Source organism: Geospiza fortis, unplaced genomic scaffold (assembly GCF_000277835.1).
Source record: "Geospiza fortis unplaced genomic scaffold, GeoFor_1.0 scaffold11, whole genome shotgun sequence".
Classification (NCBI taxonomy): domain Eukaryota; kingdom Metazoa; phylum Chordata; class Aves; order Passeriformes; family Thraupidae; genus Geospiza; species Geospiza fortis.
Window position 1 is genome coordinate 3549304 of NW_005054304.1, and position 20233 is coordinate 3569536.

At 39.0% G+C, this 20233-nt stretch overlaps 2 protein-coding genes across 3 annotated transcripts in view; both read left to right on the forward strand.

Moving 5' to 3' along the window:
* Positions 1-8919, forward strand: part of LOC102043110 (OTU domain-containing protein 4) — a 12107-nt gene extending 3188 nt beyond the window's left edge. Inside the window, exons 3-11 of one of the 2 annotated variants that reach the window (XM_031066402.1) lie at positions 1319-1369; positions 1677-1723; positions 3440-3512; positions 3969-4050; positions 4279-4423; positions 6308-6365; positions 6748-6865; positions 6995-7059; positions 8751-8919. In XM_031066402.1, the coding sequence (XP_030922262.1) occupies positions 1319-1369; positions 1677-1723; positions 3440-3512; positions 3969-4050; positions 4279-4423; positions 6308-6365; positions 6748-6865; positions 6995-7059; positions 8751-8855 (744 nt within the window). In that variant the 3' untranslated portion in view covers positions 8856-8919. Of the gene's footprint in view, positions 1-1318; positions 1370-1676; positions 1724-3439; positions 3513-3968; positions 4051-4278; positions 4428-6307; positions 6366-6747; positions 6866-6994; positions 7060-8750 lie in introns of those variants that run through there. The other variant, XM_031066403.1, reaches the window with a different exon arrangement.
* A 1790-nt stretch (positions 8920-10709) lies between these two features.
* LOC115949515 (OTU domain-containing protein 4-like) lies at positions 10710-20123 on the forward strand. Its single transcript, XM_031066401.1, has 8 exons — positions 10710-10782; positions 12439-12494; positions 13150-13197; positions 13701-13839; positions 14846-14925; positions 15001-15115; positions 15801-15841; positions 17485-20123. Exons 5-8 carry the CDS (start codon positions 14878-14880, stop codon positions 18706-18708), a joined length of 1428 nt encoding a protein of 475 aa, XP_030922261.1. The 5' UTR covers positions 10710-10782; positions 12439-12494; positions 13150-13197; positions 13701-13839; positions 14846-14877; the 3' UTR covers positions 18709-20123.
* Positions 20124-20233: the final 110 nt, after the last annotated feature.

Genomic DNA, 20233 nt, shown 5'->3' on the forward strand with positions numbered 1-20233 from the left:
TCAGTAGTTATGCTCTATTGACATGGTGGTGCTTCCTGGAGTTCCTTTATTCTCTGCCTGTTGTTATAATTTCAGCTTAAATTTGTGTCTTTCTTTCCACTGATACTGTTATAACCAAGATTTCAGGAGTGTAGCCACCATCTTCATTTCCATCCTCAGCCTTTCTTGCAGTGTTATCTTGAATTGCTGCTGTGTTACATTCATTCTCTAACTCTTCAGTTTCCTATGGGAACTTCCTGGTGTCCTTCCTTTCTTCCTCTGTGCATTACCTTCATGTCATTTAATTTTGACACAAAAAGTAACTGCTGTCTGTGATCATATTTGGCTGATTCACCTTTTTTAACTTCACACCTGATTGTTCCTATCGAAATTAAAACTTTGGGCCGGGCTTGTTAGTTCTTCTCACTTCCAAATGGCTAAAGCAGAACTTTGAATCTCATTGCTCCACTCAGTTCTCCTTACTTTCTGGTTTCTTAATCACTATGGGTAAAGAGGCCATCCAGCTCAAGTTCATTGAGATTTCCTTCTTGATTTGCACCTCTGTGCCTCTTTATTTCAGGTAAATCAAGCAGATAGAGACTAAAGAGCAATTTTTAAAAGCAGCCTCTCTGTGGCCTGTGTGGCTGAAACACTTTGCAGTTAAGATGTCTCAGCTACTGCAGCTTCTGTCTCTGCTCTTGGCAGATGTGAGTTTGGCCTCTTCATGTGTGGTAGGGAGTGCAGTTGAAGGATCATTTTCTTGGGCTGGCACTTGAAGTGTAGCCTGGTTGTTTGCATCCTTTGCTGAAAGTAACAGCAGTTTGAGGTGATACAGAACAGAGGAAGAAGTGCTGTATGAGGTGGCTGTACTAGATCTTACCACTGCTTCTGTACTACAGAAATGGGACTCCTGTTTCTGATTGTCCATTGCTGTTTATTTAACAAGATGTCTGAGTTCAAGTCCACAATTCTCTCTTCAGTGATGCTCTGCATGCCTTAGATGAATTGCCCATAAACATCTACATCACATCATCTCTGCTTTCTTCCAGATTCCCCATTTGAGTTTCTTTTTGGGGGGAGGGTTGTTTGGTTTATTTTACAGCTGTTTATGTGGTTATTTTCTGCAAGGCAGACCTGTGTGTTTGGCTGTTCATTCCTTCATCTCTACATCCCTTTATATTTATGTTGTGAGCTTTGTGAGGGCAGGGGAGACTTCCATTTCCAGTGGTACATTCCCATTGGTGCAGTGGGTCACAGGTTGGGGATTCCATATGCTGCACTATTAAAAATCACTAATTACTGATGGTTGTTTTTTGGTTTTTGTTTTTTTTTAATACAGTTCATAGAGGGGCCATTTGAAGATTATTTAAAAAGTTTGGAAAATCCGCAGGTATGTCAGACCTGATTTATGATAGAAAGCAAGTACTTTTGTTGAAGTTGATGGCTAATTGGATTTTTTTCCTCTAAAGTGTTTTTGATTGAACTTTGGTCTTTGAATTATGTGAATATATAGTTTTATGTATGTACTTTCTGCTGTAAAATGATTTGGGGAATTGTGTTTTTATGTCTTGCTGAACTCCAGGTTCAGTGTTCATATATTTATTTTCAACAGTGATTTCTTGCATCTCTTGATCTGCTTATGAGGAGGTATAATTGTGTGCTTGTTTGAACTTAATTTTCTTTTGCTTTCAATACAGGAATGGGTTGGACAAGTAGAAATAAGTGCCCTTTCTCTTATGTACAAGTAAGAAAACCTTTCAATATGTTTTACTGAGATAGACATAATTTCTGTTGTTTTTTTAGTAAATCAGTTGGAACAGAAAAGATAGAATTATGTTATACCATACCATAATCTGTAAAATTATAAATATATTTGAGAATTGCAGGTGTCAATAGATTAAGTAAACATAGAAAAGTGAGTTTGAAATAGTGCCATATATCTCACCTGCGGAGCCAGTTGTGGGTAATCTCATACAGTTGTACTTTGTTAATTTTAATATCCTGGTTTTTCTGTGAACATTGCTTTTCTTCCTGTAACTCACCAAGGCTTTAGTACTAACCCTATTGCTCATATGTGAGCTGTACCAATTTCCTATGTACTAAATCTTTCTTCACAAAGTAGTGAGAAGCAATGTGCTGAGTATTTATAACTGCTTTCTAATTATTGTGCAAGGGAGTGAGTAATCCAGAGCATCTTCACTGTCTGCTGTTTATAAACTCATTAAAAATTCAGAATTTCAAAATGTTTACTGTAAATTAATGGCTTTGTCTATTGATGAGACAGCTGATAAGAGGAAAAAATCAGACTAGTTAAATATTACCTTTGGGCACTTTGAGTGCTATGTGTGGGAAATTATATGGAATTCTATCTTTGCATTTTGTGAGGTGAATGGGCCAGCTCAGAGTTGTGTGTCCTGCTTGGATGGGGGAGGACTGAGCTGAAAGTCAGAGCAAAGCTTGGCTCAAGAGGCTTAGTGAGAAGGTCTGATTACAGAAGGTTACACTGAGCCAGGTTGTAGAGGGATATAACTCAATTTAAGTCAGCAGAATTGGATGCTTAATCAGATCAGAAACTGGATGGTCATGATCTGTTGTATTTCTGGCCATGAGAAATGTATTCTCATGAGCAGGAGCAGTTTATTTTGAAGTTGTGCCACACTGGTGTCCAGGGCCACAGCTGATAAATGAATAGAGACAAATCCTGGTTAATAACAGTGGGTTTTAAAAATATCCATTGCAAGCATCAGGAGGGTTTTGTGGTACAGATGCAACTCTTAGGTAGTATTTCACTGCAGAGGTGAGCACACAAGAGTAGTTATTGCTGAGCTTGTTTTGGGAAGACAGGCTTCTATTGAAAAGGCAATTTAGAGTCTCAGGGAAAGTAGGAATAGTGTTGGAGGTAGGGGGAAAGAGCTGCTCCCTCTCCTGTGTGCTGGCAGACTTAAGGGAAGTAAGAATTTCCTGTTCAGTTCCAGTAAGTGGCTTTCAGACTTCAGGCATAGGATAGAAATTCAGTTCAAATAGGTTTGATTTCCCTTTCACTCCTCAGACCTCTCACAAATATGGGTTGGTTATCTAGTAAATTTTTCTTTGCTCCCTGAAGTAGGTGGGTTTTTTCCTTTCAGAATTGCTTTTTCTGAGTAGTTGTACAATTTTTTTTTAATCCAGAAACTGAATATACTCAATTATTTTGCAAGACCTATAACATTTTTGCCTATGTGAGAAAGAATTTGAAGGAGGTGACAGGCTGTTAAGCAAAGAACTCTAAGAGAACATTATGGATGAAAGGGAGAGAGAGAAAATATTTAAGTTTAAAATCACAATAGAGATTAATTATAGCAGAGAAACCACTAGGTGTTTTCTCTGTTTAGATATCTCCTTTGATTTTGACTTCAGTGCTCAAATTTTGATTGATACTACTTCTAAAATAAATTCTTCACTGTTACTTTTTTTTTTTCAGGAAAGATTTCATAATATACCAGGAGCCAAATGCTTCCCCTTCACGTGTAACTGAAAATGGCTTTTCTGATAAGGTAAAAAAAAAGTCATGGCTATTATGACAGGCTGAAGTAAGACTACTTTATGAACAGCAAGAAGTTGTATGTGACTTTCACTATTCAACACAATGAAAAGTTCTGAGAATTCAGTTTTAGCAATTTATTTTGTACATGTTTAAGGCAGTTGTGCTATTAATACATGTAACACTTCTTTTTAAATATATGAGATGTGTTTAGGGTGTGGCATATCTTCCTACTAATATACAATTCTGTAAAAATCAATTTTCAGGCACTAATCTCTGTCTTAAACTTTTTTTGGCTTTTGTTTAAATTCCATTTGGTTTAAAGGACATCCACCAAACATTTTGATTGTTTTATTGATACATTGAGATCCTGAAAGATAACAAAGCACATGGGTGCCTTAAATTTAATTTAAAGGTAGTGCTTATGAAAAATTGAGATGCCTGAAATATCTGTGTGTTTTTTTAATAGGTATTGCTGTGCTTCTCAAATGGAAACCACTATGATATTGTGTATCCCATAGAGTATGCAGAGAAGGCTGCTCTATGCCAGTGTAAGTATCAAGCTGTTAGTTAAAACATTTTTACCAAAAATATTGAAGCTATCATTGTTAGGTTTCAGGAAAAGGCTCTGTATGGGAGTTTATTGTAGTCATTTTCAGTGGCTTGGTTTTCAGTTTGAGTTGTCAATTACTGTATGATTACCATCTGAAATGGTGGAATAAAAACTGATTTAGCTGGTAACTGATTTTGCTCTTCCACTTTCTCCTTCTCCTCCCCAGCTCTGCTGTATGAGTTGCTCTATGAGAAAGTGTTTGATATGGATGTAAAGAAAATCATGGCAGAACTTAGTGCTGTTGGTGTGGCAGAGGAAAGTAATGGGAGCAGTGAAGTGTCTGCTTCGGATTCGGAAGATGACAACTACAGGTAAATGAAATTGAAAAGTTGCCTGTGAACACACATTAAATGAGTTTTCTGAATTTCTGGTGGGTGGTAGAATCCAACAGTCAGGGTTGAAAACATTTAAAATTACTAAGAAAAGATGCAGGAAGAGGTAGGGTTAGAAGTGTGAAAGAATGCAATGTATATCTTCACTTACCTAAGGACAGGCTTCTGGCCTTCCTCTGTTCTTCCTGCAGCCTAGCTTTGAGTCTCCTTACATAATGGATTATTGCCATTGCAACATGTGCCTCTTCCTGTTTAGAGTAGCAGAATTCCCTGGGAGAACTGTCAGGGTGCCAGTGTCTCTGAGAATGACTTGGCTTTCTGTACAGCTGAGTAGAGTTACAGGAATCTGATCCAACTTGTGTGGCTTCCATATCTGGGGGCTGGAATACCTGCTTGAGGTGAAGCTGATAGAGACATACAGATACAGCTTGCTCCATTTTGATCTGCATCATGGAGAAGTGGGTTTATATTCTTTTTGCTGGATGCTCTAGCAAGCTTTGAGATTTCGACCTGACCCCTTTTGCACACTTAGTCCTTCACAGTACCATTTTTGCACTTACATATTGGCAGTTTTTCTTCTGTTTAATAAGGTTCTTAACTCTGGCTTGTATGAAATTCCACTGAAACTGCAGAGTTGGTGCTGCATCAGTGGATCATGTCCCCTCCTCCCACTGATAGTCACAGTCCTTCCCTAGGGCTCTGCTGTGTGGCATGTGGCAGGAGAAGTTCTTTGAGCTGTTGGGAGCTGGTTTCTCCCATAGGTTGAAAACAACAGAAGGGAAGATAATGGAAATCATCACACCAAAAAAAAAAATGTTCCGGGAAAGGGATTTAGCTTATTTTTGTGTTTGGAAAAAAAATACTAGGGAATGTTGCCAATTAAAATACAAAGTATTTCTGCCTGAGGAAACAATTATTATAGCTAAATGTCAGCTAATGGAAATCTTTATTCCTTTCTGTTCTTGGAGCTTTCCTGGGATTCAAATGCAGTAGCCCTACCCTGTATCTTTGGGATTCCTAAGAAAATATCCTGCTAACCTCCTTAGCACCTTTGGAAATAAGGTCATGTGCTCACTGGAGACTGTGGAACTCAATGTTTTTGATTTAAACCATATGCCCTATAATGCAGGGGCTGGCGTGTGTGTATGTGACTCTTGACCCAGTTAACACAAATTACAGCCACTTTGCTGAGTTTATGAAGTCCTAAATCTTTTGCTTATCCTAAAGTTGACTTCGGCATGTTTCATAAGCTAGTTTTCCAGAAGATTCTTTTCATTTTATAAATATAAACTTTTCAATAATGTTGTTATTAAGTGCAGTAGTTTTGGGAGAAGTTAATGCTGACAGTTGCCTACAACTATTGTAGGAAAAATACTTGGAACTTTCTCAGTGGAAAGTTTTTTTCTGGTGATGTCAGGTGTAGAAAATAAGAGTAAATTAGAGTGCCTGATGGAAGCTAACTAACGGAGTAGGTTGGTTTTGAGGGTTTTTTTATGTCTACATTTGCAAGGTTTTCCTCATGTAGTTGCAAAAATTTGAAGAGGACTTTTGTTTCCCTTGTCATCCACCCCTTGCTTTTTTTTCCCATAAGTGACAGCAAAGCACACATTAGATAGACTTGCTAAAATTTGTACTTAAACCCAAAATCTTACTTCTTTATCAAAGAAAGCTACAGTTTCTGTTTTAGACAGCTTTTTCACTTCAAGAGATGAAGATATTCTGTGATGTGGTTATTGCCAGGAAAATATGTAGAGAATGGTAGTCACTATTTTTATCCTCTTTAGATGTGTCTTACCTGATTTTCAGGGCTTAGTAATGCTGTAATTCATTATGAAAACATAACTTGCCTCTGTCCTATTGCAGAAGTAAAGCTACAACAGTTAGTGATATGAATGGAATGAAGTCTCTTTCTGGCAACAAGGTATTTATCCACTGAGATTTATTTTCTTTCCAATAACTTGTTCTTGGCTATATTTTTGGTATTTAATGTTCATGAGATACTCTTGAGTTAATAGCTTTCCTAACAGGTAATATCCTAAAAACTACCGGTTTCTTTGGAAAGTAATGGATATTTTTGATGTGCTCAGAGGTGAATAGATGTCCTTTTTAGTGCTGCTTAGTTCTTGGATTTGTTCTGGCATGGTTAAAAGAACACAATTGACATGTTTTTTAAAGCTCTTTATGCTCTGTATCTTTTCAGCATTTCTGTGTGTCAGTACAAGGCTTGAGCACTGTGATTGAAATATGCCAAGCTGGACATGTCTGTGTAGTTGACCTTTTAGCATTTGTTCTGTTCCATGCAGCACGTTGAGAGCAATGGGAATCCCACCTCGCTGGTGTTGCCTAAAAAGGTTCTGAAATCACTTGATCCCTTGGTTTACAGAAACATTGAATACGATGTTTGGCTCCGATCTAGATGGGGTGAGTAACGGGATGGGTCACTGGGCAGATTTGGGGCCTGAACACCTGATTTGCATTTTTACTGCATCAAGAAAGTAATCCTTTTGGTATATTTAAACTAACAGTATATTACTGCTTCTGTATTTCCAGATCAGCAAAAACAAGATTTTTCTATCGCTGCTGGCATGCAATACTCCATTGGAGATAAATGTAAAGTAAGTAACATTGAATTGTAGCTTATAGACACATTAACATTTTGCTCAAGATGTCAATTTTCCCTCTTTGTTAACTATTTTGATATTGCTACTCTATAAATATTCTTAGCTTGTGTCTTCAGCTGAGGATGTACTTGTCCTTTAATTGTTGGCAGTGTTCATGACTTACAGCATGATGTACAACTGATCAGTGCAATTTTGCTCCATTAAAAAAATCACAAGGTTAACTCCAAGGTATATGTAGTAAGGTGACTGGGAGCCTCAACGTTAAGCATGGAACTGTATATCCATGTGCTTGTATTTGACACTGGAAATGGTGATTACTCTGTGTATATTGGCTTTGATAAAAACCTCAGCACTTCCAAGTAATGGAGTACAGCTTGCTTTAGTTACTGCCAATCCTGAAGTTTTGGGCACTTCTTCCGCTCAAGGTGTTGCAAGTGTGTTACACAATTGGTCGTCATGTTCTATTAAGATTTGTATTAAGTGTTGCTGCTTAAGAACAATCAAGGTTTGCCACTAAATTCTGAATTTGTAGATTAGTCTCCTTAAGTGTATTAATTAAATTTGTGGTACTCAGCTAAACGTGTTCCTTTCTAGGACATTTGACCATCTATTAAAGTTATTAATATTAATGACAAAATATTCAGTTGGGTTAATCATGCAGCACAGGGGCTCTCTCGGTTTGTACTTTTTTATTTGTGTAATGGAATCAACCGTTGTGACTGAACTGCAGGGAAAACACATCTCCAAACCTAAAAAAAACCCCAGCCACAAAATACTCCACAAAGGCACAAGGCCTCAAACCCCCTGGCCCCCAAACAAAACCAACCTAATGCTGAGTTGATTATTTATTGCTTAATAATACAGGCTTAAAATGTGCATTTAAGACCCTAAGGCTGTCTTGTGTGGTATTTATTTAGATATTATTAGGAGAAAACACTCTGGTAATTACATACTCTATTTGTTAAATTTTCTGTGTATGTGGCAAGACAGTAAATATATAGTATGAAAACATAGGAAGAAAACATGAAGTGAATAGCAAAAATTAGAGTTGACCAAATTAATACAACTAAAGCCAAATACTGTAGTGAAACATTAAGAAATTTATTTTTTATTCAACAGAAGAATTTTAAGAACATAGAATGTCAGTCAAACAACTAACACTATGATCATATCTAAAGAACCTTTTTTGATTGTTCTTAAAAAAACCTTCTGAAGAATAACTCCTGAAGTAATTGGTGTTCATTATGTTCCTAATTAGAATACATTTCACTGAAGTGAAGTGGATTTTAATAGGGAAAAGCTTTGAGTTTTATTGTGAGAGAGAGTGTTTTCAGTAAAGCTGAAAAGCCTGGCTGCACTGATTGCTTTTAACTTTCTCATGTGGTTTTGAAAAGCATATTTCATTAAGTAGGGTTCCTCAGCAAGCTGTTTGTTTGTGGGCTGTTTGTTTAGTGTTGTGCGTGTGTGTTTGTTTTAATAGTATTTTTATTTTGTTTTGACGAAGCAATGGGGGTTGAAGATTGGCTTTTGATTCATTTATTGAACTGTGATGTGTATTTTTTTAGGTCTTCTGTTGCCCAGAGGAAAATTTCTCTTTCTCATTGTTTATATTTTAAAGAGCTAGCTCCTCTCACAGTCATCTTTGGAGCTAATATTTTTTTTTTTTTAACTCTTGTTCTTTACAGGTGCGCTTAGATCATAATGGGAAATTTTATAATGCCCATATTCAAGAAGTTTATTCAGAGAATGGGCCAGTTGTTGTATTTGTAGAAGAGCTTGGAGCAAAGTGAGTGCTTAATCTTTTTTGGAAGGGAGCACCAAACTGAAAAAAGCATGAGTTTGGTTCAGAGTTAACTTCAGCCTGTGAAATGTGTCTGGTTCTTTACTTGGAGTAGTACTACCACAAATTTGTTAAGAAAGCAGCATACTATTTAAAAAAGAAAAAATTGATTATCATTTCATACTTCTTTCTGTAGTGCCAAGTAGTCTGGGTATTACTTGCAGAGTAGAATAGTAATTATTACCTCAATAGTATTTTAATTTTTGTGCACAAGATTCATTCCTAAACAGATTGACACTGGGCTAATAAGGTGTTGCTTGGACTTAGATTAGATGCTGGATTTGTGACAAGCTTTTCATATTGAAAGGTCCATTAGAGCTCCTCTGGTGTTTGAGTAGCTTTGCCTGATTTCATGCAGGGTAACAAGTTGCTCTTTAGATCAGCATCATCTTTGCCCTACCTGGGGCAAAAAAGTGTTTGAAGTTGTTCTTGTGGGTTGGGGATTTGATGGTTTTGGTTGTGTGGGGTGGGGTTTTTTGTTTGTTGGGGTGTTTTGGTGGGGAGGGGGCAGGGAGAGAGCAGTTTGAGACATCTTGAGCTCTGCTATACGTCCTGTGATTTATGGGTCAAAAAGCCCCACACTGATTGTAGTTTGGGAAGAGGAAACACTTTCAGTCAAGGTAAATGAGAAAGATGCCCATTTATCTCACCATTAAAAATAATTATGTGATCTGAAGATTATCTTGCAGTTTGAATCCTTTTAAAATTGGAATTTAACCTGTTTGAATAATGTAAATATATAACTAATATATTATACTAGTTAAATATTTACATTATTCTATTAATATAGAATATATTATATTATAGTTATACATTATATTACTATATAGTATATATACTATATACTATATGATATACTATTATATTACTATATAATAAATATATAAATAAATAACCTTTCAAATAATGTAAACTGTTGCTTGGACCATCTCTAGCATCCTCAATTAAAAAGGCATAATTGTTCTGGGATATACACAATCAATGTAACATCTTTCAGTCTTGGCACCTATAGCAGCATAGGTAATAAATTTATCTAAGTGTTGCTTTTATCTAAGTATATTGCTTTTTGGAATCATTCTCTTTTTCTGTCTGCCCTGAAGGCACTTTACAAATGGCTGATCATTCTTTACTAAGTTTGTGTCAACTTGCTAGTTTTATGTAAAAAGGAATAAAAAAGGGTTTGTTGTTCTACACATTGCTTGAGTGTAATCATAAAGGCAAAGAACTTTGAAAACAATGTTCTCAAAAATGGAAAGATCTGGAGTCCCAGTACATCCAGGGAAGCGAGCAGATCCTGTGGGTAAAGAGCTACTCTCCACATAGGTTTGTTCTAGAGGTGTGTGGGGCTTTTTGGGTTTAAATCCTAGGGCAAACAAACAAGAACAAGCCTGGGAAGAAAGGCTTCAGTCTTCTAGTCAAAGGGACAGAGGTTGCTCTCTCCTGGGCAGTAACAGTTTGCTTTATTTGCTCACCTGCAGGAGGAGGATGTGATTTATTGTCTGATTGAAACAGATTTTGTAACATCAGCTAGTGGCATGATGCTCTTAAAGGGCGCTTGGCAAAATGTAGCAATGAATGAGAAAGAGGGGATGAATGGCTCAGTATCCTGCAGAGACTCCCCCCCTTCCCCTTTCTGCCTATCACAGACATAAATATTATTTGTCATGAAGGTGTAATAGTATCATAGCAGATGATGGTAAAGTGTCACTGGACTGATGACATAAAGTGATATTTCTGCTTTTGTTAACTTCTTCAGAACCAGTTAGTCTGTCAGGCTGCTACACAGACTGTGGATAATGTAAACCAGAAAAAGTTCTCAAACACTGAAAGAAGAAACAGCAAGTGGACAGTAGAGGTGGAAGAGCAGAAGGAGAAAGGTAAAACTAAATGGGTTTAGGTAATGGCTGTTTTTTTAATTTGCTTGTTTTGTTACTGTCAAGATGGGGCATCTGTTTAGGCAATGAGGGGAAAGTTATCCTGAGTAGCAGTGCCAAACTAAACTGGGCTGGAGGTAGCAAGGGTGTGGTTTGTGAAGAAAGTACATTTCCCTGCTTTGTGAATGTGGCTGAGAGAGTAGACTCCTGGCTGGAATTTTTGTAGTAAATGGGAAGAAAAATGAGAAAAACTAAAAGACTTATCAAGGATACCCTAAATTAGATCCTTTTGAAATTCTAGAGTGTGTGGCAGAAAGTGCCAGTGGGAAGAGCCTTAAGAGTAATTTATGAACCAGGTGAAAGTATTCAGTGTGGCATGGTTAAGAATTAGCATACCTTGGTACAGGAGGGGGAGAAGAAGGGTACAGAAGGGTTGAAAAAACAAACCTGTTTACAGTAGAAAGCTCTGTCACATGGTCAAAATTTTGTTTGGGTTTTCTCTTTCCCCCCAGTCGGTTACAACACTTCAGCTTCTCTTCATGGACTTAAAGCTTTTCCTCCTCTGTGAGGAAGTGGAACATGGCAGTAATAGAAGAAAGCTGTAGGTGCCAGGAGGAGGTAGTTAGTAAATCTCTGCTAATTGCAAAGGAATTTTTTAAGGAACGTTCACATTTTTTAAGAAATGTTCACGTAGAAAAAGCTGGAGAGAAAGTAAAGACTCCACTGTCATGATGAATTTGGCTGAAGGGCATGGCATGTCCAGCTTTCTCTGCTTTTTGTGACACTCAGATTTGCATTGCCTCTTGTGAAACTAGGTTAACAATCCCATGGGAATCAAGTATACTTCATTCTGAGTGTTTAGGGATTCCTATTGCTGCTTGGGGATTTGGCAGTAATTCTCAAAATCAATACTGTTTCCATTTTTACTGCTGTCTAGTTGTGACAGAGTATATAATAAGCTTTTAAAAAGTCTGTATCTACTACTGATAATCTGGACATGAGTTTGATTGACAAGCAGTGATAGCCAGGTCTGAACATAAGCCAGAATGTGAAGAACTTGTTCAGATCTTACTATGTCATGACTGTTTTTTTAACTGTCTTCCCCACCAAAGTGTTTGCTGGTGCTTGAGGAATGAAACCTTGTGCAGCAGTCTGAAAACTTTTTTTGATCTTTTGATCCACTGCAACATTCTAAGCTTTTTTTTTAATCAGTCAAAAGTAGACAAGACTTTGAGCTTCTTTTATCTTAATACTTGAATATGAAAATACCAATCAGAGCACTTTCCCTTTAAGAAAAGTACAAACTTTTGTTTCATTAGAAGCAATTTAGGATGAATATATTTAAAGGGAAAGCAGCATTTCATTCCTGCTTTCCCCAAGCATCACTGAAATGGTTTCCAAACATCACTAAAGAACTCCTGTAGAGTTGCAGAACCCAGGTTGAAGTAGCTGCTCTGTTACTGCCCGAATAACTGTTTGTTTTAGGATGCTTTGATCTTTGGTAAAAATAGAAATTTAAGTTTTCTGAAGTAATTATATACTAAGGTATAGGTTTAGTTTTGAAAGTTTAATTTTGGAAAGACAAACTAACTGGCTTAAGTTGTGATAGCCATAAGTGGTGTAATGGTTCATTTACTAGGTTATGTCTTGGTGTTGCAGAGTCAAATTCCAGGCAGATCCACTTAAGTCAGAAGCTTGAGCCAAATTCATCTGAGGTAATCTTAAAGAAAAGACCAAATTTTTTTTTAATGTTATTGCTTCTCTGATACATGATTAGCAGAGCAATAGCTGCCTTTAGAGCTGTGATTGCTGCTGCTGCTTTACAGCTTTTAGTGAAATACTCCTAAGGCTGGAAGCTTGTACTTGTCAGCTTTCCTCAGCCCTGTAATCTATACTTAGTCTTTCTCTGCAATCAGAGTCCTCAAACCTGGGCTATTGAGAGCACTTACAAATCTGGATTTGTAATTGCTTAGTACAGTCTGTACTTCCAGTATAATGGGACCACAGAAGATTTGATGTTTGCTAATAGCTATTGTGCTAACAGACCATGAGCTCTGAAGTTCAGTGAAGATTTATGGCCTCTTGTTGGCTTTTAACCTTTGCTGTCCTTTCAATGAGCAAAATGTCACACTAGTTTAATATGTGATGGGTGCTTAGCACACTTTGTATGGAGTGTGGTTTACTGTTTGTGAATAGCTCTTTGTAAAGTTAATCTTACTATTAGACTAGCTGTGTATGTTGTTTCTAACTTTGCTTTAGAAGAATAGTCAAGATGAGAGTTATCCAAAAGCTTCACCTCCTTTGGAACAAGTAAAAACAGATTCTCCGATTCTTGCTGAGCAAGTAAGAAATGTTTGTTTGATTTCAAAGTTTTCCAGTCAGGAGACTTCAGACAAAGGGGAGCTTCATCACAGCCACGTATGTATTACAATACTGGCTTTTAATTACACAGTCATTTCTATGGTGATAATGCTAAAATTTCATATTCACAGTTAGGAATCTGTTACGTCCAGCATATAGATTATAAAAGGACAACCCTTGATAGAAAAGTAAATCTGTTATTTTCTGAGAGAGGGGTTATTTCATACCTTTCTACCAAGGTAGAAATTTAAATTCTTTAGCTTTTCCTTTTCAGGTTTCTCTGAGGTTATTGGTAATTGCTTGTGAGGGTGGCTTTTATTTTGGGCGGGAGATACTTAAATGTAAAGCTTGAGGAGGTGGTTCTAGCACTGATGGCTCTGTGGTACAGGCATGGCTGGATAGAGCTCAGAGCAGATCTCTCCACACAGAGATGCAGCTCAGGTCTCTTTGGGTATGTTCCTAGTTAGTACTTCCCTGTGGGCATGGTGGTAGTCCAGATAAGGCTGTGAATTGTCAGAGTCACCAGCCATGACGGGATTCAGATTTGTTTGTTTTTCCAGAACCTGACTGAGTGCTTGCCCAGCGTAACTCCGACACCCTCTCCAGTCTTCTCTGAGGTGCATTTACCTCCAGCAGTGCCTTCTGTACCAGCCATTGTGCCAGCTTGGCCAAGTGAGCCAGCAACATACGGACCAGCAGGTTTGCAGAAATACTAACATAAATCAGAAATTACTAACCCTGGAAAATACTTCAACTCTCTTACTAAGTTGAAGGTAGTCCCAGGAGACACTGTCTGGTATAATTTCACATTCCAAAGGCAGGCATTCATAGGGCTGTAGTTTCTCACTGCTGAAACCTAGTGAGAGTTCTAAGAGATCTTTGATTGCCTGTATGTACAGTTTGCTTGATTCCCAACCTGAAGGTACAAGAGGGTTGTGTACTTAATTGGCCGTTTTTCCTCTTGAGTGGGATAGCATTGAGTTTTGGGATCTGCTTAAGGTAGAGCATATTGTCAGCATGTTGAAACCTGGTAAGTGTTTGTGCTCTGTGTCCCATGTAACAATAGGCTCCTTGGTTGACTCCTGAGGACTCAGCTTGGGACTTGCATGTCTGAAAGTAATGAGATCCATTTGGACCTGAGCTGCAAAGCCAGTGTAATGGTTTTGGTGCGCTGTGCAGATCTTAGGGTCTGTGAAGTTAGCTTAGAATCAGTAGTGCTAATTAGATCAGGTGCTGCATTTTCTCTCACACTGCTGCTTCTGTACAAGAACCAGCTTTCAGATCAGCCTGCTTTGTTCACGAGACAGTCACAATCCCATCTCATTTGACTGCGTCTGTGACAGAAGATGTGCAGCCCAGTTGATCTAAGCTCAGATTCAGAGTTGACTCTAAATGACTAGTCAGAATGAGAACTTCAGGGATTCACGTGAAAGTTTCAGTTCCCCCATTTTTTCCTCCATCCTATTTCCTTCTGGCATCCATAATTTTAAAAAAGAAACATGGGATCAGTTTAGCTATTTCTGGAAAGGTTAGCTAAATAGTTTCAATCTTTCTGAAAACTATTCTCTGCATTTTGAATCCTGCTTTTCTGATGTCTTTTGGTTTGTGATTATTTATCTATATATACATATCTATAGATAAGCATTGATAGCTGTTCTATTTCTATACATATGTATGTATCTGTTTTGGGGTTTTTTCCCTCTAGGTATTCCAACCCAAATACCTGCTTCTTCACTGATGCCAGGACCAGCCACGGGACCTGACTCTATTGTATCACAGGCTCAGGTAACATCTGCTTCAGGTGCTGGAGTTCCTGTGTGGCTACAAGCAGTTAACCAGCCTTTAATGCCTTTGCCTCAGACTCTGAATCCCTACCAGGATCCACTCTACCCCGGATTCCCTTTTAATGAAAAGGGAGAAAGAGCCGTTGCACCTCCTTACTCCCTGTGCAGTACTGGGGATGACTTACCTAAAGGTGAGAAGTCTGAATTTGACACCATTTTTTCTAATAGGTTTCCTTTTCTTAAAATGTAGATAAACACAACTTTTTTTGGTCCTGTTGTCATTCTTTGTCCAAAGATCCAGTAGTTGTCATTCCGTGATTTAAGATGTGGGAAGGAATATTGAATAGAGTTGTAACTCTTTCGTTTGCATTGCCAACATTGTCACTGTTTCAGGTGGTTACACCTGGAAATCTGGTAGGATCATTTTGTAGCTCTTAGCTTGCCCCATCATAACTTGAGGTTTTGTGCATGTAAAGAATTATCTTTGGTGAACTGTCCTGTCAGAGTAATAGGTTTGCTCATGTCTTTTAAAAGCTTGCAAGCTGTTGAACATTTCCTTACTGATCTGGGAAAATACAGGTTTTGGCATACTCTGAGTGCAAGGTATGTCCATAAAGAACATCTCATGTCTGATTGCACAGTGGTGTTTAGTGAACTGTTTCTTTAACAACTAGAAGTTCACAGACTGTTAAAACTGAAATTTAAACTGCTGTTGTGTTCTAGATACCTTACTGTGGCAAAAAACCCCAACTTAATCAATTGAAGACATGCAAGTAGTAACTTAATATTGGTGTTCTCTACTGAAATGTAATTTCACACAGTTTTTGTGTCAGATGAAATATTTTAGGTCCTTATAAATATTCTTCTTTTTTTTAGATAAGAATATTCTGAGATTTTTCTTCAATCTTGGTGTGAAGGTAACTCTTCAAACTTCCTTATGTTTTCATTTTTGTTACAAAAATCGCTTGTAAATGTTGGTACTTAGAGTGCGGAAAATTTGTTGCTGCAGGTGTACATTTCAAGTCTGTCTTTCAGACTGAAATACTTCCTTATTTTGTTTTCTGTTAACTGGGATTCCAGCAGTTGTCCACAGTGCACTTCAAGTCAGCAGAATTCAAATTCATGTCAATAGCATAGTGAGACCTATTGGCTTCCAGCTGTGGCTGCATAGCCAGCAAATTGTGCTTTACAAAGTCACAGATAAATTGTGCATGTGAAGATGGTTCTTTTGCATGATGTGCATAGGGAATGAGAAAATGCCCTCAGACTTCAACCTTGGCTGTGTACTGGCAAAGCCACTGCAGTGCAAATCCCCAAATCTTTCCCTTGGGCCACTCCCTTAAGTACCCTGCATGTCTGTTCTTTCTGCTCAGGTTAATGATAATAGTACCTCTACGCTTTCAGTAATTATAGTAGTGTGTATGTGTAAATGTGGTGCACATCTGTGGTGTGGTTGGGGAAGAGGCTTAGCCAAAACCCAACATTTTCCATTGCTTGGCAAGGCAAAGTTGTTTTCTTTCTTTCTCCCTTCTGCACAAAATAATGTTCCTTTTTACCTTCTTACTCCTTCTGTCAGGCAAGCTACTTGGGGCAAGGTGCTGAGAGCTCTTGGGCTCATTTCATGGGACTTTGGCCATAGCAACAATATTGTTTCGTGTCTGGGCATGGAAAGAGGGAATATTCAGCACAGTTTCCAATGTCAATTTGATACCTCTGTGCTTAATAGGAAATCCATAAGTCATTAATTAGCAAGTTGTCACTCCATTGCATTTAAACTCTTTAAACAGAGATTCCTAAGCTTGACATGCTTGGGACTCTCCTTACTGCTGCTGTGGATTACTTAGGTTCTAGCCTGTCGTTTGGTGCTTCAGCACCATCTGCTGGTCCCAGGCCACATTCTAGTGGCTATGCTGCTCCGCTGGTGTCACAGGGTACAGCAGGCCTGGGAAATACCCTCTGCATTGTCTGCTGCTCTGCTCCAGACCCTGCCCTGCCCACACCCTTCCACTGCACATTGAGAGGGAAGGGGCTCCTGCAGAGGAGGTCTGCATGGGCTTTCCAGGATGGTTTGCTCCAGGAACTGTCTCTACAGAGTCCAGTTCATTAACGTGGAGGTAGAGAAAAGGGAAAGGGTCACCACCTGAGGTGGACAACTTCAGTGTAGTGATCTTTGCAAAGTGAGGTCTAGTAGAAGAAATTGCCAATTAGTAAGTGTGATTCTGGAAAATGAGTTTGAAATGTTTCTCTTCAAACACAGAGCTAGAGCATGACTTATTAAGTCAAGCTTTATGTCTTTAACATACAGAAATCGTTACTAAGTTTTCTTACTGGTCATAACTGTTGCCCATTTCAACTGCATTTGGAAGGGAAACAAAAAAAAAAAGAACACCATCCTAGAGTTGTATGATTTAGAATGGAGGGCAGTCACTGTAAAGAAAATTCACTTTTATCTCCTGTATTGTTTTGAAATGGTAAATGACTGATGTGCTTTTATATCTCTCTGAACATTCAAAAGACCAAATAACTGATTTTAATTTTTTTTTTCCCTGATGTCTTGCAGGCATACAGTTGTCCCATGTGGGCACCCCATTCTTACCTGTACCCCCTGCACCAGGCCTATTTAGCTGCTTGTAGAATGTACCCAAACGTGTCCCTTCCTGTGTATCCGCACAACCCCTGGTTCCAGGAGGCTGCTCCTGCTCAGAACGAAAACGAAACTGCACGACCAAACAGGCATTTTGCTGTCCAGACCGAGGCCAGGTCCAATGGTCAGATTCCACAGGTTGACAGATCTCCATCACTGCCTCTGATCATACCTTCAGCTCAGGTGACGGAAAGTCAAGGACAGGTCTGTGTCGAACCGGAGAATCCAGCGCAGGCTCTTCATGCCAACTACGACGAGTCCCTGAGAGGGAAAAATATGTTCCCGCAGCCGCCCTTTGGACACAATCACTTTCTAGGAGCTGTTCCAATAGCACCTCCTTTCTTTCCTCACTTCTGGTATGGGTACCCAGTTCAGGGTTTCATTGAGAATTCAGTAGCGAGACCTAACCTTGTCTTGTCTCCTGAGGACAAAGAGGCAGCAGCTGGCACCTCTGCCAGCATGTACGTGGGCAAAGAATGCAGCCCTCCAGTTCCTGGAGTGAACTGTGCAGAGCAGCTCCAGAAGACCAACAGTGTCAGCGGCTCCAATACCGTCCCATTCCCAGTGGCTGCTGCAGGGACCCCGAAAGACACTTCAGCCAGGGCACCTCAGCTGGAGCAAACCTGTCCTGCTGCTCCTAAGCAGAAAGCAGGCGGGCAGCAGCATCGCCCTCCACAGACACAGGGTCCAGAGAGGCCGACAGCAGGGCCCAGCACGCAGGCACTGCTGGCAGAACCTCCCAAAAGCGAACTGAAAGCCGGCACTCCCAGCCGGAAGGAGAGGCCTGCTAAAGGGAGAGAGTCCAAGGGCACTGGGAGCGTGCAGACGGAAAGCAGGGCCCAGAGAACAAGGGAGGAGAGCTCTGAAGATGACACGGAGGTTTCCGACATGCTGAGGAGTGGCAGGTCCAAGCAGTTCTATAACCAGACTTATGGAGGAGGCAGAAGGCCCAGACCTGACAGGGGTTATTCCAGCAGGGGAGGATACCAGTTCCAAAGAAATGAGGAGGCCTGGAAAGGACCACCCAGCAGAAGCAGAGATGACGGCTACCAGTATCAGAGAAACTTTAGAGGGCAGCCATATAGGAACGACAGGAGAAGGGCAGCACTGGGAGATAATCAGAGGGGGCAGCAAGCATAAAATGAGTGAATATTTGGAAAATTTAAGCAAAAAGTAATTTGAAGTAGAAGCTGAAAATCTTAATTTCTTTTTAGTGAAGTTCAATGATGTTTAATTTTGGGCTAATTTTTGGCAAGTAAAGACTAGGAGGATGTCAAGTCCTACCATAGGGTTCTCGGGGGGATTCTAGAATTTGTTTGGCTTAGCAGTTTTTCTTCAATGTCAAATTAGGAAAAAAATAGGTTTAGTGTTTGATAATTTTTTTCCCCACAAAGGTTTCCGTTTGTGATAGAAAATGGGTATGTGCGTTTACTAGAGTGACAAATGACAGCATTTGATGTGATCTAGATTCTAAAATTGACGGTAACATTGCACCAAATATAAATGTATATTTTATCATACAATGCCTTAGTTCTGAACTGAGCTAAAGGAATTCTCAGCCTACTGCACTGTTGTCTCTGATATGCTTCCAACCCAAAGGCCTTTCATCTCAAAAAGAAAAAATATCTGTCAAACTTGAATGTTTCTCTTGTGTGTTACACGTATGGCAGCCAGCTAACCCTGTGTCTTAGGTATGTTGTATATAGTTCTTTTCATAATCATAGGGTATATTTTTGAATTTTAAAAAGCATTTATTTGTTGAAATCAAAATCAAGACAAGCGGTCAAGAATACCTGTGTATGAACTGATAAGAATGGCTGTTTCCACCAAGAATTCTTAATGCTGGTGTGACTAGAATGGTGCCTATGCCAACTGAATAATTACAAAGACAATAAAAATGTAGATGCTATGCATTTCCAAAATAATTCTGCATCTGTTATAATAGCAGAAGTTTTTTTAATGCCACTTTAACACTAATGCACTGACAAATCCTAGATATTTTGTGAGGAGATGCATAAAGTACATGTTACATTTTTTTAAGTTTGTACGATTGAGCTACTGTTCAGTATTCTTTTGTTGTTGCACTGTTGATGTTTTGCATGTACAACTCCTTGCTGGAACTACTTTTAAAAGCAAGAATGGAGAGTCCCAGTGTGCTCTGCTCTTCCCTACAATTCAGAAGAAAGTGGCTTCTGCCTTATATTTTTACACTGTGTCAGAGTTCTGATGCTGTTTCTTCTGAGCCCAGTTATGATCTCCGCAGTGTTCCTGTTGCCTTTGCAGTCTGGATGTTCAGCTGTCCAGGCTCGGAGAGTGCAGTGTGCACAGTATTCACTCAGCTCTGTTGCTCTGTAAAATTGAACTGTTGTGTATATTTTTATATCTCTGTATACAGTAGTGTAGGTGACGGTACCCATTCATTGTGTCTGAGATTGTACACCCTTGGTGCAGATACCAGAGTGATAGTTACATGATAAAGAGTTTGTTTTCAGATGCATGCTATGTATAAAACCCTAATTAAAATAAACGTTTTGTCTTTTCACTTGCTTTCTAAATTATATGTATGTATTGAAACCTGTAGCAATGGCATTAAATGAAATGTTGTTCTTACAGGGCCAGTTGTAGTAAGCAGTAGAATGATGACCAGCGTATGGCAGGCAGCAAA